This window comes from Neodiprion virginianus, chromosome 3 (assembly GCF_021901495.1).
Source record: "Neodiprion virginianus isolate iyNeoVirg1 chromosome 3, iyNeoVirg1.1, whole genome shotgun sequence".
Lineage (NCBI taxonomy): Eukaryota > Metazoa > Arthropoda > Insecta > Hymenoptera > Diprionidae > Neodiprion > Neodiprion virginianus.
The window spans coordinates 36,350,730-36,368,548 of record NC_060879.1 but is presented as its reverse complement, the minus strand read 5'-3'; the positions used below and the strand labels follow the sequence as shown (position 1 = coordinate 36,368,548).

Genomic DNA, 17,819 nt, shown 5'->3' with positions numbered 1-17,819 from the left:
ATTAGTTAACGAAATTCGTACAAAGATTTATTAGCAAGGAATTCACATGACGGACATTTACAGGATATCAGCAGTTGGATCAATAACGAATTTCTAAATTCTCTTTATACGTATACCCCGCTCTGGAACAGGACCAGGAAGATAAGTTTCTCCGTCCTCGCGAATCCAGGCCTCGACGGTAACAAATTCTGCTATATAACTTGGAATGCTACATTTCAAAATTGCACTGTTTCCTCGGATCACGTATTCCGTCATTATTTCAGGCTGATAGAGTTGAGTGACCACTAAAAAGCGATTTGGAACCAAAAAAAAGAAAGAAACAGAGAAAAGACCCATTATTCACAAAGTATTATTGCTCTCGAATTACGTTGAATACCACGTCGCACAACGGCGTATTAATAAAATATCCTCGGAAGATTAGCACGTCGAATATCAATTGCAAAATAAATTTAGCCGCTACTCGCGTTCACCAGGAAAATTGGATACCTTAATTTGACTCAAAGTGTTTTTTCCAATATGAATACCAGTGTCGTTAGACGGTCTATAGCTTGAGCCGTCGCTCCCTTGCCAAGACTCGACGGAGACAAATTCAGCGACGAAACTGGGAATGGTGCATTTGACAATCGCAGCATTACCGCGAATCACATACTCCGAAACGACCTCAGCCTCGTAGTACTGGGTGACGACTAAACAGTGCGGTGAAAATAGTATCAACATGACGATGATGCATCAACGATTCGCTTTTGCGATGTTTCATCTACCTAATGATACATTATTTTTTTTTTTTTATTATTTTCTCTTTTTTCATACACAGTTACACGACGCAAAGTGAAACGCCGACGCCGCTGCTTGCTACTAAAGTGGAACGACAAATGATTCAGTAATATTTTGTTTTCACATAGTAGACTTTGAAAATGTCATGGTTCTACCGTTATTTTCTTCGGGGCCAAAATCATTGCCTTGGTCATCTTGCCATCCGACGACCTGAACGAACTCCGCCACAAAACTTGGGATACTACATTTTAGAATAGCCGCGTTTCCTCGAATAACGTACTCGTTATTTACCTCGGATTGATAGTACTGATGAACGACTACAAATGGAATTGAAGTAATTTTATATCAACTGACCGTGTAACAACGCGGGATTCAAGTACTTGGGTATATGAGGAGACATCTGTCTTTCAATGAAAGTTTGTTTCCTATGTCCTGCGCAATCTCGAGTCGCAGTTTAGGGTGCAAAACGATTCAGCTGAATAAAAGATGCAGCTGAAGTATGACCGCCAAGTCAATATATCGTCGTACAAATCCAATTCGGCGAATGGTGTTCAATATTTATAAGGCAATAGACGTTGGACCGTCTTCCTTTAGTACACTTCAACAACGAAGCAGGGTCTTATCGAATCGACTAGTTAGACGACATTTGGCCAGGAGTTTCATTCAAGTCACGTGATTCGTCTGAATCTACCATTTCGACAGTGAGAACATATTATGTTTACATGTAAAAATGACCGGTGAAATACAGAGAAAAATATTCGACGACGTTGACAGCAGCATATCGCGTAGGTACGCTAACAAATTTAATTCCGTCACGGGCAGTCGGATGTATTTAGTTTAGAAAATCATTCGGCGGTTCCACGATATGCCCTTCAAATTTCCGCCAATTTTCTACAGTGGGTAATTTGTCTGGCGACAACATGCAAGTATTGTTAATACGGTAATCGCAATGTTTATCTTCCGACCGATGCCTGCGCGCATACAGTGCCACAAATTGCTGCTCTAGGGCTAAAACGCGGCATGTATGTACGTACATGTGTACAAGTGGGAGCACCGCTGGCAATATTCGCCAATTATTAGCGAGCGTAGATAACGAGTTAAAAACGAATTGGACTAGATACGTTAAGTCCTGGACCAATCACGGTGCTTGGTAGTTAACTATGTATATTCGTGTGCCCCCATGTACCTACGCATAGGTACAACGTCATATATAAATATGTATATGTATGTACGCGCGTGTGTTTGCGAAGGGTAAACGTAAGTGTGTGATTGAAAAATCGATCCGCCATATCGTCGTTTTTATCACTGAGAGATTCTCGCTTCTGCGGTAAATTTGTAAAACGAAAATCGTCCACCAGGCGTGTAAAATTTGATTATCACAGAGGTCTAGCAGGTGGATAAGCCTCCCCCATACATGAGAGCACTTCGCGTATAACGTTTGCGTTTTAGCGTTAAAAGACACCCTCAAAGAATCGGCACCCTAGTAATCCCCCCGTGGTTTACAAAGGGCCCTCAACAACCGAGCCTTTATTTTCCCCTAAAAACAGCCTGAAATAACCGAGCAACGAACCCCATCCTTCTCAACTCGAAACACGAGGCGTTATGGGTTATAGTATGCTGGAATTTGCGAGCGCGATCTGCCCGTGACCGAGAATTATGATTTTTCGAGTGTATTCAAGGCGATGGGTTTTTATTCTCTGACATGTAACGTAATATCCGTTTGACATTCTACCGTAATCATCCCCTGCTACGAATTCCTCGTTCTGGTCAGTGTGCCAAGAGACAACTTTAACAAAGTCACCAACGAACGATGGGACGACGCATTTCATTATCGCGCTGTTACCTCTGATAGCATATTCCTTGTTCACATCGACGTCGTAATACTGCGCCACCACTGTCATTAGTGGGAATAAAAATAAATAAAAACATTTAAAAATATACCGCTGCAGACAAGTAATAATCAATTCTTCGACACGTCGATCGAACGATAAATTTTTATCGATCGTTCGCGTGGCGAAACTTTGAATGACACCCGGTCGTTGACGACAAGCTGAAAGAAATTTCAGAAATTCATTACGCTGTCACGAACCGCACATTCCCCGATACCCGGGAAACTGTTTAAATACAAGCCATCCGTAAGAAGATTATTTTTGCGGTGAAAAAAAGAAAACATCACAAGATAGACATATTGTTAACAATATGTAAATTAATTCATTGCACTATCTTAATATCTGCAGACTTCTGCATTCCATTAAGAAATATACTACAATCAAGACAAACCAAGTAGGAATTTTATGAAATATCGAATTTCTCATATCGTACCGTGCTCCAAATTCCAACTCCTCGAAAATGTTATAATTTCGTTATTTATATTTTGTATTGAACACATAATGTTCCGTTAATTATTTTGAATGCATATGTGTGCGTCTACGCCTTGAGGAAATAATGACTAGCGAAGTTTAGCACTGACAATGAATGTAAATTCGCATACATAGATGATCAGCCTTTACTACGAAGTGCGAATCATTCGTAAAAATAGCAAATATATAAACGAAAGGATTTTTTTTTTTTTATAGTAAAGCGTATTCCCGTATCTCATTATCTGCAGACGATTAACGGTAACTTGTTTCATTTTTATTTCGCATTTTTGCATCCCGAATGCTTTAGTGCCGATGCTCGAAATGTTGGGACGTTTGAGTCTCGGTTTCACTTCACCAGACCGTAATACGTTTATTAACCCCTTAAATGGCAGAGCGGCAAACTTTATACATATACGTACTTATTACGCTCCGTCTGAACGGAAGTCGGCGAGTTATTAGATCAACTCGTATATGTAATTTAGGGTTGGAGAATGTGCGGTTTCAGGCTGAAAACACATGGAAATTTACGGATCAAATAACAGTGTGACATACAGATGTACGATATATGGGCTGCGGTCTATAGCATGTAATATCGCATACGTATTGTGTAGATATTATATATACTCGAAGTAAACGTCGCTGCTTCCTTTCTGAAAGTTCCTGAAATATTAGAAATAAATACGAGACAAGATTGAAAACTCCTCGAGTGAAACGAAACGATCGTAAATTCCCTGTATTATCTAGGTTCATTGACACGATTTGTCTCTTGTCAATCTAGGGAATCTGATTATCTGTTTTAAGTTTTGTGCATACAAACGAATCTTTATACAAAACTCTGTCATATATACGACAGTTTAATACACTATATAACGAGAATGAAAAAAGCGCTTCCATTGACTATATTGGTTTTATCCATGGAGCAGAAAATCAAAAGTTCGTTTTCAGAGTGGCCACAAATTATTGGGAAAGAAATTCCATGACATTTCCAGGTTTTCCAGGACTTAAAGCCTAGTTTTTCCTGACATTTTCCCAGTTCTAGTATTCGATTCAAATTCAAATGAGATTGAAGAAAAATGTAATGTAGAAAAAAGTCAGTCTGAGCCAATTTCTTTTCTCAACGACAAAAAAGTAAACTTGATACCTAAGAAAATCATTTTCAATTCCCATGATAGAAAATTCATGTTTCCAGTTCATTCCATGACAAAATTAAAAATCCCCTGACATTTCCAGGTTTTCCATGGGTGTGGCCACCCTGGTTTACGTTCGCAAATAATATTCAGTTACGGAATCCGTTTGCAGTTACATGATTTCAACACGCAACGAGTAGTGACAATAACTCGGAGATCAAGGATCGTAGTTGACATCTGCGAAGATAGTTTAAATAAAGCAAATACCAGAAGACTGAAGGCATTCGTACGCGGCAGGCGTCATGTGGCCAATTTACAATTATAATCAAGATTTTAAACAATGACCCTAAATACTCAATCTTCAGTATTTAAGTCATTTGTACACGAAACATGGATAAACGGATATTTTACGATCATCTTTTTTCATCGTCCGCATCCAGCGATTATTCCAAAAACTTTGTACATAATCAAGCAAATGAAGACTGTTAGTAATTTCACCCGAAATGTAAGAAAAAGTATATACGTCTGATATAGTTATCCATAACGATTCTCAAGAATATTCCTCCGAACGTATCTTGATTTTCTGTAAAAACTCATTAAGCAATAAATACTTGAAAGTGTGTCAGCTCGCTGGATGCGCTATCTGGAGTAAATGCAGCACAGGGTGTAAAAATGAAATTAACGAAACTTACCGGCCCTGACATTAACGTCGCGACTGTGAACCGATCCTGCCGGAGATCGAGCAAGGCAACTGTAAACCTGAGCGTGTACTTCTTGACGATAATCTTCGGCTCTGAACGGCGGAAAGACCAAATTTCCATTGGGAAGTACCTGAAAATTAATGCGGAATCAAACCAGTTTTATTCTCGTCGCAAAACGCGCGCATTAATCTATATATACGTACGTTTAAATATACCTATATGTATAATATTGATTAAACATTGATGCTAAATGTGTTATGATATAATACTCACTTGTCTAAGTCCAGGGACATCGCCGACAGCTGTTCCATCAGAAGTTCGTACCCAAATAATATCCGGTTGGGGGTTTCCTCTAGCCTGACATTCGACCACAGCTCCAGTGCCGTTGGAAAAGTCAATTCGGTTCGGTGGTTCCTTGATAAAAACCGGCCCCATAGATTCGTCATCAGCGAATACTGAAGCAGAGAAAAATAATATCCGGTTTAATCAACGCAGCAAATAAGTTGTATCAAAATTTCAAGAAGATTAAAACCGGCATCTCTCGCACGAATCGGTGGACGAAAGAAATGGAAGTAAAGAAATGAAAAAACAAAAAAAACATAGAAGAGAAATCTAATCAGCTGTTTTCACTCTCAGTTTCGAGGCGAATAAATTGACTCGCAACACGCTCGCCCTGGCAAAACCTCAAGTCCGCAACCAAGCGGTTGTCCAGCTTAAAGCGACAATCAGGACATTCCTTTGTGCAAACGATGAGCGTCTGTCTACAGAACGTGCAGAAACCGGACACTGCTAAAACAAGTCTCGGATTATAGTTTATAGCCTGGTGGGTGATAGACGTATACCTATAAGGACGACACGTGACTCTGCTCCAGAAATATCAAGCTTATCGTTTCGCATACCTGACACGTAATTACACGCCTCGAATGAGCCGAAGAAGCGATGGAATCGAGGCAGAGAAGAAGGAACGATATAAGAGGGAAAAGAAAATGACAAAACTATCCGCAGGCGTTTTCTACGCGTACGCAAGATCAAATTGGAAGAAGCGCGGCAGTGATCTCTGCATAAAAAAAAGAGTACAACTTTGCGGATATATTGGATTGAACAGACAGAGTCTCTCGATAGGTACTCGGCGCAGATGCCAGCGAGGCGCATCTATCGATTCGACTCCGCAACGTCTGCGGCTCGTCGCGACAAGAATTGGGGAAAGTAAAAATAAATTCCTGTAAAATCAACAAGGGGAGTGGTTACGAAGCTTTCGTTGGTTAAGAGTCTCTCAAAAATTTCACACACCCTTGTATACTCGTTACACCATGTCGCAAATCATGAAGGATCACGTTCACGGGCCTCTTCGCAGCAGCATCTGGCCACCACGTGCCTGTTTTTCTCTCACCCTGACATACGTGCACGAAGTGTAGATACACTTTTGCTACGAGTAATGGTCAAGTGAGAACTACGTACGAAAAGCTTTCTCTCCTCAACCCCCGATGTTTTCCGAAACCATTAATTGCGAGTGAAGAAAAACTTATCGTTAGGGATGCTTGCGCCGACAGACGTTATTTCTATTCCATTCAAGGACTATTTTCGTCCTTTACACAAGGATCCATTAGCGGGCACATCGTCGATGATGATACTGCGATAGGACACTATTTCATCAATGTCGCGTGTCAATTTCTCTGACGACACTCCCACATTCTTGAAAAGAGGAATATGGAACCCGTTTCACCAAGTATCAAACTTTTGAGTGAGTCGAAGAAAATACACCTCACCGATCCACTCCGCAACTAAAGGCTGCCAGCCTGAATTCGCGACGATGCTGCAGAATCTCAATTAAGCATAGAAACCGGTTCAGCAATGTGGAGCAAGCGAGGAACACACGAGAGGGCGTTTGAAAATCGTAGGAATTTTCAAACTAGAGTAAGAACTACGTGACCCCGTTCTGCGAAAAAGTACTCAGAGCACCACGTACCAGAAGCGATTAAATTATTCATTTTTTCGTGTTTCTATTTTCTCATTAGCGAAATGTCTGCACTGAATGCGGTTTACTCGTGACATAGCTGCACGTCTAATCTGCGCTCTGCATGCAGTAATTATAAGTATTGAGTGTATCTCTCGCCGGGTTAATCCTTAATTTCCGTAACCTGATTTTCCCTTACTCAATTTAACAGCGTTAATTATGTACACGTGATTGCTTGACCTGAAAAAACTAATTCCGATTGATTCGGGGCTCGGAAATTAGCAGCGTTGATTACTGTTGGGATAAAAAAAAAAGTTTCCTCGTCCAGTCGCACCGTGCCATGGACAGTTGGACACGTATCGATAGGCTGATATGTACAACGTCTCGTCCGACGGAAGTCAATATTAATTTGACACCTGCGGGATGCATTTCCTGCTTCTGTATACGGTGTCACATACGACGAATGCGGATGCACGCCAACCTGTCGGTCGGTTGTTGCTAATAAACAAACGTGTGGCCATGTAGCAGCACTCTGCACGCGATCGGACTCGACTGGAGAACCTTAAGTAAAGAAACCGGCTGTTTTCCCGTTGTCTGTCTCTTCGTTTTAACCACGAGAAACGGGTTAGTGTAGCCAGATTTTCTACACGGAGCTATTAGTAACTAGACTTGTCCTTTTTTCGTCTTTGGAGTGTTTTTTTTTTTTTTTCTCTCTTCAATCCTAAATCTGGTTTAGCTAGCCAGCAGCCACGACGTTACAGTTCGCTGCTGAAAACGGTGTTTTAAAAACATTTTTAAAATAAAATCCGTGATCGAAAAGAGGAGATAAAATTTAGGGTAGTGGTTTATATCGACTCTGAGTGCTTTCAACTTTACCTGCAGCTTACTTATTGTAAGATGATACTCAAGTGTTACTATGTATCAGCTTACACTGCACGTTTACCGTTCGTACAACTCATTGTTAGCTTTGGAAAATACCCGTCGAACAGGTCGATATTCTTCGCAAACAAACACGCTCGCGTCGGAATTAAAGCATAACTTCAACTAGGTACTCAGAAATCGCGAGGTGAGAATGTTCAGCGCATTTATAAATGCCGCGAGGTTCATTGTACTTTTATTATCACCGTGAAAGGGTGGAATCTATATCTTATCCGTAACGCCTTTATGTTCTAACGTGTTTCCACGCGATCGTAGTAACCACCAGTAATTCGATTAGTTTCGTTCAAATTTCGTTCCTTCCAGCATATAACATGAAATTACTCATTTTCCCATACATACTTCCTCAATTACAATGGGTAGTAATTAATCATTGGGTTAGACCCAATGGTAGAAATATTCAGGCTTAAGTCCAATAACGCTCGGAAGAGTCCAGCTGCAGTTTAACTACGGTGCTAATTAAACATCGTGATCTTGCACTTGAATTAGAACCGTTCTATGACGTCATCGTATTACTACTCGTTATTCCTTTTCAGAGTAAAATTTCGCCGCATGATCAAACCAGAATCACAGAACGGTTCCGTTCTTATATTGTTTTCATATATTTATGCAAAGTTTAACACAGGAGAAAATTTCTCGACCCGGAATTGCATAAATAAAATATAATCCAATACCGCCCATAAACAGAGGTGTCAAATACCGTTGAAGTATTTAGCTTCGTAAGTTAATTACGCATTTTTAACATCGTTTGCATTTCGTATGACGTGCTATATTTTTTTTTTTCAAATGGCACACCAAAACGTGTACCGCAAAATATGCGACAGGAATTTTCGTTATAGATGTTACAATAATGGCTTAGAATTCAACCCGTTTCCGGCTCGCTTTTAGCTCTGCAGTTTATTTTCTCCTTCTTTGCTTCTGATTGTCGATTTCCTCTACTTTTGTTTCTCAAGAGGTATAACTTGCATAATCAACTGTTATTAATGATAGTACTGTTAGTGCTGATTTATGCTCGAGTGTTTTCTTGCACTTTGCTTTCTACACTCGAACGAATGAACTATGCAACCGTTTGAAACGATGTCTTTTAATCTTTTTTTTTTCTTCGTTTTTTTCTTCATCTCGACCGACTAGAAAATTTTTGCACCCATTACGTCATATCATCCGGAGATTCTTTTCACTGGCCGGATGGAGGACAAAGCTTTCAACTTTATCAGCAAGCGTCAACGATACTCTTTGGACGAGTACAAACGAAATATTCACAGTTGTAGAGGAAACGATACGGATACCATTTAAGATTTTATCTCCTTTCCGTTCTACATCTTGTTTCATATCTATTTCACGATTTCCTCTCGTTGCGGCAACTCTTCTCTTTCTCTGCAGTGTAAATCTCAAAGTGACAACGAGACAAAAGCTTTTTATCTTTCAGTGAGGCAATTACATATATACATATATATTCTTCTTCGTTGTAACATTTAAGTACCGCCGCCAACTTACGCGGTGAATTTCGATTCTTCATTTTGCTCCTTCTGTGCTCTTCTATACGCCTCGTCATATGCAATCGCTGCTCGGTTGTTAAAAACTTATCGCGTGAGTTGGAAGATGTTTTTTAAGCCGAACAAGCTAGGATTAGATTAAAATCGAAGGCCGGAAACTTGGAAAAACGTCGCAAGGGATCTTCTTTATGGTTTTGTCCAAGATTCTGTACAACACACGAATACCCAGGACGACAAGAACACATTTGTCGAAGATATTAGTATTTTTATCACCTTACATTATGTATCGTTCCACGGCTAGCTACGCAGAAGAGGGACACTCCAGCTATCGAGAAAATACACACATTTTTTCCCATCAAATTTCTATTTTTACCATCATATTGCGGTCGGCGTTGTTGATTCCCGTTTTTTTCTTTCTTTTTTATTTTCAAGTGAATCTTTGTTAACAACGCAGACTACATTTGTACCGTCGATGTATAACACACTGTCCATAAGACCCCCATTAATTCTGAGTAAATAAATCGTCGGGTCTATTAATACATCGCACCATTACTTTATACATACCAGATAGCTGCACGCTTTTATATATTTCAAGACAAGCACTGAAAGTATACAGTATATATAAATATATAAACTGGATGCAATAGGATACGTATTCGTCCACGAGGGGTTAAATTCGTGCTCATTTTTTTTTTTTTTTTTTTTTTTTTGTCTAATACCGAAATATAAATTGGTATTTTTTTAGATTTTACAACAATACCTCATTATCTAGGTTTCAAACTTAAACTCGCCTGCAGACGCGACAGATTAAGAAAATCGATTCTAGTCACACGTCTTTTCCACGTGATAAGAAATAATCGCCTGAAATTTTACCCCTTTTGATATTCAGGCACTAAACAATAGCGTGTCTAAAACGCGCGGAGAGCAAACCTTGGATATATAACGATGTCGAATTAGGTCACTTGTACTTTCAAAGGGCCGTTCAGAGCTTTAATAAACGCGCTTACGCTCATGCAATGATGAAAGGCACGGAAGTAACCGGTTGTTGGAATACGTTTACCATTACTCCGGTAAAATAACGCGAATTCCTCGGCAGTCTGGTGTAAATTTCATCTGGTGTAATTAGCACGTGGGAGACGGTACAGTTCGTATGACAAAGTGCCCAACTTATTTATAACTATTAAAACGTCGTAGAATTTCCGTGGAGCGCAAACCCTTTTGCGTGGGTTGAAAACAGTGGTAATCAGATATAGCAGCACCTCTCCTATAACGCGTGTCGGCGGGTATCGAGCTCGTTGGTGTTTGTTTATCGTAATCTTTTATGAGGATGTTAACACCCACGTTCAATTGACCATTTGTAGTACCAAATGCTTATAGGAGCGCGGTGTAAGAAGGGCCCAGCAAAAGCCGCGACGTCTCGACAGCTGATTGTAAACGAGAAGCCCTAATTTCTTTTTCCACGACCTTTTCACGCTGCGTTTGCAACGCGACGGCTGGCAGATTGTGTAAGAAATTGAAGAAAAAGAAATTTACAAGAACCGCCCGAAACTGTCGGCGTTTCACAAAAGCCACGACGAATCATTATAGCTGGGCAGCATGGGTGGGTATTCCACTACCGAGGAGGAGCGAGCTCGGAGAGTAGCCAGAAAATAGATGAAGAAAACTGTTATACACGTGACACAAGAATGCGACTCGAGTCAAACTCGACTACGGTCCAGCGACTAATTTATCTTGGAAAAATAAAAACTATACAGATCATGACGAAAGAGTCTGTGCGTCGTTCCAAAGATCATGTGAATCCTAACGACCCTGCGCGGCTGGTGCCTTTTTACTCGCTGTTCCGGGGGCCGGTAAATTAGAGCAATGATTAGTAATTATATAAAACCGTGGGGGGGACCGCTAAAGAGAAATAAACAAGGAAAGTGAACGAAAGAGGATGTTGAGAGAAACTCCAAAGCCTCCCAAAGTTCACGAGGTTCAATTACACGCCACAATCGCACAAACGCAAAGAAGAACACGTGATATTTATATTTTATTCTTTGTTTATTGTGTGAACGTGGAGTCCAAAATCCTTAAGCCTTTCTCTCGACGCGAAAGTCTTTTCAATTTGTCGGGGCTTGTTGGTCAAACTACGCTCTCGACAAGAATTGTACATTGATGCATAACCCAATGTCTCGGTGTCGTCGTCATGGTATCAATCATGGAATATTGTCGGCCTCTCAAATACCGCAAGCTCATGTTTACGGGGTTGCAGTTGGTTTAGACCCATCAATTTCTAGGTTTAATTACTTTTCCAGAGTCCTACGAGCCAAAGAAGGCCGGTTTCATACCAAATAAATATCATACCGTTTAAACGACTTAAAATAGAAATTATTTAATTTGAAATGGTTGAAGGATAAAACGTTATATTCTGCTTTAAATTTGCAATATTTTAACCTTTTTTCTGCACAGTTAACCTGCAACATACTTCGAATGTAGCCCAAACTTTCCTCAAACATCACCGCTTAAACATTCGCCCCGAATGTTGCGAAAGCCCAAAAATTGGTTGAGGATAGTAAGATAAAAAAAAAAAAAACGAAATCGTTAGAATCGACAATTTTACCGAATCCCACGTGTAGGATGTGACTGTAATATTTGCTTCGGTCGTATACATCAGAATATAACTGTTTTCTCTTTTAACGCCCATGCAGACTGCTGCACCTCTATATAAAAAAAATATACACAATACGTAATCTTCTTGAAAATGCTATAAGATTGATCACAAGCCCATCGTACACGTTAAATATTCCTCTACGTCCATAGAATATGCAAAATGTTTGATTAAATATAAAATCATGCAAGTATTTCTGAGCAGAAGATCGTACCTGACTTCCTCGAACTTTCAATCAGGGAAATGAAAAACCAATAAGACAATAACGGGAATTAAATTTTCGCGCGCGTATCTCGCCACGTTTTTTACTCGAATGCAATTTGCGGCGCTCCAGTCTCGGGAGAACGGCAGGTGTACGATATTCTGCCTTGTATGTGTTTAGCAGGTAGGTTGCCCGACCGAGTAGTGAGTAAGTGGTGGGATGACCGGTTTTCAGCAAGTATTTTACTACTTTAACAGATAACTATGTAGGCACATAAAGAGAACGTTGCACAAGTATTATATACCTTGCAAAACACTTTGGTGTGTAGTTCCACTTCTGAGCACGTTGTAACTTCGATGAAGACAGACGCCTAACGATATTGGTATCAAATTTCTACACCTGGCACATTTGGGTATCAATTGAAAATACGAGTTAGGACCATAGTCGCTTCAGTTAATGATTTACAAACACCGAAGCGTTAATGCGCGTGAATCGTATCGATAATCGGGATTTGAGTGCTTCCATTAATCGCATTTTCATGACTATTGGAATGATGGTTGAATTTTGCGCAAAAAGAAGCTAGACAAGTATCTTGTATATCAGAACTAGATGCGAAATTTTAGACATGCCTGAGGTTATCGAGTATCCGCAACGATGTTACATTTACTTTGAAAAAAATAAAAATTCCAGTTCGTGCCACGACTTGAAACTTAGGATGGGCAAGCGAGTTGTTGTACATGATAATTTATCGAGGTCATCGATTCGGTAGTCTGCAGACTCTTCGGTTTTATACCACGTGTTCAGACATTGTGGCCAATTAAGGTTGCTGGTAGCTGATTACTAATCGGTAAACGATAAAGTAAGCGACCCTTAGAACAATGAACGGATGTTCTCCGTGCATGTATATTTATTAAGTTTCCGTAATAGGAGTGCAGGAACGTCCATGCGCCAAGTGTATCATGTGTATAATACGTGTGCAAATGCATCAAACGATGTGGCAATCGTCGAATATATCGTATATTAAAGGTTCATGGTTCAGATAAGTTGTGAAAAATATAAAACGCGTTGAATTACGAAGGCAAAATATTAGACGCTCGAACGGGAAACAAATTTTGACAGATTTTAATAAATTACGGTGGAAAAAAAAATTATACAAAGATACATGACGTCAACTTCTAACTCCTGACGCGATGAGTTACGTCAGCACACAAACCTAATGAAGCTTTTTGGTTCGGCTGATCTTGCAGCAAGCGAGTTTCCGTCTAGTTAGTTGCATTTTGGGCTTGAATAAACGCTTCGATCTGAAAGCTGAAAGGAGGTCTTTGTTGATTTTAGTTATCGGGGTAAATTGAAGTGCCGTTTTATTTTAAACATTTTCTTAAAGCTATATATATACAACATACTAGACGCGACTCAACGTTCCGTGGCAAACTGCAAACTGCCTGCTGGGCGTCGCCGAGTGGAAAGGATCGATATTTACGGCGAGGATGAAGAAAACGGTTGAAAAGAAGCTGGTTCAGAGAGTCTCGTATCGTCGACGTCGTCACCGTATCGCTTATAAAGCCGGTGTACATATAATCCTAGGATGTACAGCAGCTGGGTTTTCCTTGCATATAGATGGATCATTCATACATGCCTCACTTCCGTATAAGAACATCCCTTTTTTCCTTCACACCTTTTTTTCACACCAAACTATGGAGAGAGGCATCGAGAACAACAAGTTCCAAATATTTCTCTTACGACGCGACAAAACAACTAAGCTTTTCGGCTTCACCGAGAGGAGGATATGAGCTTCGTAAGCGCGACCCTTTTTTCCCTGACATGACATTAATAAACAGATGCACCGGCGTGCAGTCAACCGATGCAGTCTTGTTCTGTGTTCATACCAGCGCCTTCGAAAACTAATGTTTTATACGATATTTCCACTAACACTTGCGCCAAATATGCGGAAAATTAAATCATCGCAATCATACTTCTGCTGCAATTTCGTGGTGATACAGTTTGGAGATTTTTCTACTATTTCGAGGTACTGCATAAAGTTGGATAAAAGCCGAATGCTCGATATCCGCTCCGGAGGACGAAGAGTAAAGATGATGTAAAGTGCATTCTACCTACCTACCTATCACGGAGTCTCGAGTCTTGAGAACTCGTAACTCGTTCGCACTCGGAGGCTTGTTATTAAGGTTACCCTTTTCACACCCTCGCAGTTGGGCGCAGGGCCGTTAGCAAGGGACCCTTTTTCACACCCTTACACGCACACTTATGAATACGAAGAAAGCGTTCGTACAGAAGTAGAATTAAATGAATCACGTGACGGTGTGTCGGTATCTCGAAATGTATGTATATACACATAAGGTCGAAATGCACGGGGACATGGACACTTGAAAATTTTCTTCAAATGAATTACTGACTCTGCTCGTATTGAAAATTACTCCACCGGTGTATGTTAAATAATACACAACTGTATCAGCGTGAATTGCGTTACAAGCAATGCATAAGCCTGAACAAAAGATGCAACGGTGCATGCGCATAATTTTTTATTTTTTTTATTGCCTCATTAAAGTAACGAGGATTAAAATTTAATGAAAGTGCAAAAGAGGAATACCGAGGTGTGGAAGCTTTTCACGCGCATACTTTTCTTACAATCTTACCACGGGATAATTATAATTCATGATTCGACGAGATATAACTTGAGACAAGACTTAAAGTACGAGGAAAAATACCAAAGCATAGATATATACAGCAAAATTCGTTTCAAAATTTATCGAAAAAATTCTTTGTAGTTATTCCAGAGTTTAGGATAGGTACGTGAAAAACTTTCCTTATTCTATTAAAATCGATGACAATAATAAAAACTGAAACTAATGACTTGAAAAATAAAAATTCTGTGTCGTTATTGACGCAAGTATTAAAAGATAATTACAACAATCAATCGAAATATCCATAAATTCAATAAAGAAAGGGCTATTGCTGGTATGAAATTTGTCACATTTGACCGTAAAGATAAAAAAAAAAAAAAAAACGACAAAAACAAAATAGAGATAAAAATCAAAGAAACGCGACCATCGTCGCCTTGAGGATCGAGTAGCCCGATCATCCTCGTCTACTATATATACACTTACGCACACACACAAACATGTATGTACGTACAAGTGTGCACAAATACGTGTATGCATATAAGATTCAGAACCGTATTACATGGACGCCGAGCGTCGGTGCATTATTTTCAGCGATTTCTGGGAGGCGCGCGACAGTGTTTGTTTTAACGGGTATACATGAACGCATACATCAACGTTGCGTTCAACGTACGTATGTGAATACACACACACGCGAGGTTCAAAGCGTGTGGGGGTGCGCATTAAAATGCTAGGTCACGTGCAATTCCACATCCCAATCCTCTCGCGCCAAGCCGTCGTCGTCGAGGGCAAACCGGCGCTGCATACGAGGAGGAAGAAGAACGCCGAGCCATCCGCCACGGAGGCTAAACCCTCCCCCTCACCCCCCTCATCCCCCTCATCCCCCTCATCCCCCTCATCCTCGACATCATCCTCATCCTCCCCCCGCGACGCATCCGCGCGCACCAGGGAGCAGAGAAAACCTCTCGGTAAATCCTAGCTGATCGTGCGTGAGGCGTGAGAATATGTTTAACGTTGTACGTTATGCGTTGTTAAATAGGCACGAGTGTGGGAGGGGGGGGAGGGTCGGTGTGGAATGATAAAAAAATTAAAGGGTCGCGGTATAGAGAATGATCAAACACGCGAGAATCTATTTCGTAGGATTTCGAAAGGTAGAAGATTGGTTCGTAGTCAAAAGTCGAGGTGTAGAAAAGATTGAGTTAAAGTATTGCAGAGGGTTAAAATGATTGCATGGAATCGTTGGAATTAATGTAAGGAATGATTGTAGAAAGCCAAAGATTAAGACAGAATTCCGATGATTGTGTATTTTGATTTTCCACATACTTTCTGAACTTTTTAGATATATTTTGAACTTTTGTATGTTTGCGGTTTCTAGATTTTTCAACTTTTTCAGACATGTTTTCACGTGCTTGAGAAAATTTCGATATTTATTCCTAACCTTTCTACATCCCTCAGGCTGGCCAATCATTTTAAAGTCATTTATGAAAATTTTCGAAATTTCCCCGGTTTTGCTGACTAAATCAATCTTTTTTTTTCTCATCTTCGTGCTTCAATCGTAATCGCATTACGCAATACTTTCTGCATATTTCTAGAAACGTTGAAATTGTTCTTTCATTCATTTCATGTTTCATATTAGTTCATTCATAAAAAACAGAAGGTCATCAATGCTATTACGAACGTATTTTAGACATCAAGTATTTATGTATTCACGTTGTAATGGAGATCATTACTATCATCTGTATTCTGTATAAATAAATATTAACGATCTAACGAAGTTAGAGAGGAAAATAAGAATTTAAAAAAAAACATCCGAGGAATTAAAATTATGGACAGCGATTCGAATTATTACATAATAATAGATGAAAATATTTATAGATTACATAGAAATACCAATTTTCACGCGATTTTTAAGAACAACTGCAAGTATGTTCTAAAATTCCTCGACATTTCCCGACTTTATAGATTTTCCGAACGAGTAGCCACCCTGCACAGGCATGAGCAACGGGCTTCCTTTCCTACCTCTCCGACAACCGAAAGACACTGAAATTGATACGATCCTACCTCATGCACGGGCAGTTCAACCCTGATTTAACACTGATACATGCAGCAGAAAACAGCGAACTAATCGCAAGTCTTGGGGAAAAAAAGATTTCTTCTTATTTCTACAGTAAAACTTGAGTAACCCATTTGAAATATAGCTGGACAATCGAATTTACGATCGGTATGAAAAGTTCTACTATGAAAATTAATTTCAAACTGCTAGGAATTCTGACCAAAGACCGAAAGATTATTTAGTTGTTTTTGGCTATCGCTTTGGCTATTGCACTCGGATATAATATTTTTCCACCAAAATAGGAAGATGCCATGCAATTTTTCGATGTTATCAACCAAATTTTGCTCAGAACGTCTCTGTTCGTTCGTCTCCGTAATCAAGCAGAATTGGAAAGTATATAAACGACTTCCAATTAGCGCTCAATTGTTGAATATATAGATGTGTATACGATGAGAAATTGTAAAGGAGACGCAGTTGAACTCTGTACAGGTCTGCAGACAAAAACTACCAACGTTTTCATTCATTATATACCATTCATTGTTTTTTATTATTATTTTTCCCATTGTTAATGGATATTGAAACAATTGTTGAATGGAAAAATAGTGTTTCAAAAGCCTTTTTCTACTTGTCAGTAATATATGATATATGTATATGGGATGAAAAATGGATGTAATAATTCATTGAAAATTTCAGCACTGACGAACCCGACATCCTTACATTGAAGCCAGAATGAGTTTTTACCCCTTGATAATAGATCATACAATCAGAATACGCGGATCAATATCGCGGTTACCCATTTATTTTTTTTTTTTTGGTCGCACATTGTGTAAGCCTATGAAGTCAAATCATGTATAATTCGTAGAGCTTGAAGTTAGTAATGTTAAAGTAACGAAACATCAGGAAAAAATTCATCAATGTGCAGTATTAGAATGA

The 17,819-nt window shown here is 39.6% G+C and overlaps 1 protein-coding gene across 15 annotated transcripts in view; it reads right to left on the bottom strand.

The window, feature by feature from the left end:
* LOC124301015 (Down syndrome cell adhesion molecule-like protein Dscam2) overlaps nt 1–17,819 on the bottom strand; it is a 69,909-nt gene that overhangs the window by 42,532 nt on the left and 9,558 nt on the right. For 5 of the 15 annotated variants that reach the window (XM_046755626.1, XM_046755622.1, XM_046755632.1 and 2 more), the window contains exons 3-5: nt 5,236–5,417; nt 4,954–5,092; nt 930–1,091 (exon numbers count right to left, since the gene is read on the bottom strand). In XM_046755626.1, the coding sequence (XP_046611582.1) occupies nt 930–1,091; nt 4,954–5,092; nt 5,236–5,417 (483 nt within the window). Of the gene's footprint in view, nt 1–116; nt 285–524; nt 687–929; nt 1,092–2,506; nt 2,669–4,953; nt 5,093–5,235; nt 5,418–17,819 lie in introns of all 15 variants that reach the window. The other 10 variants (XM_046755624.1, XM_046755635.1, XM_046755629.1 and 7 more) reach the window with 4 other exon arrangements.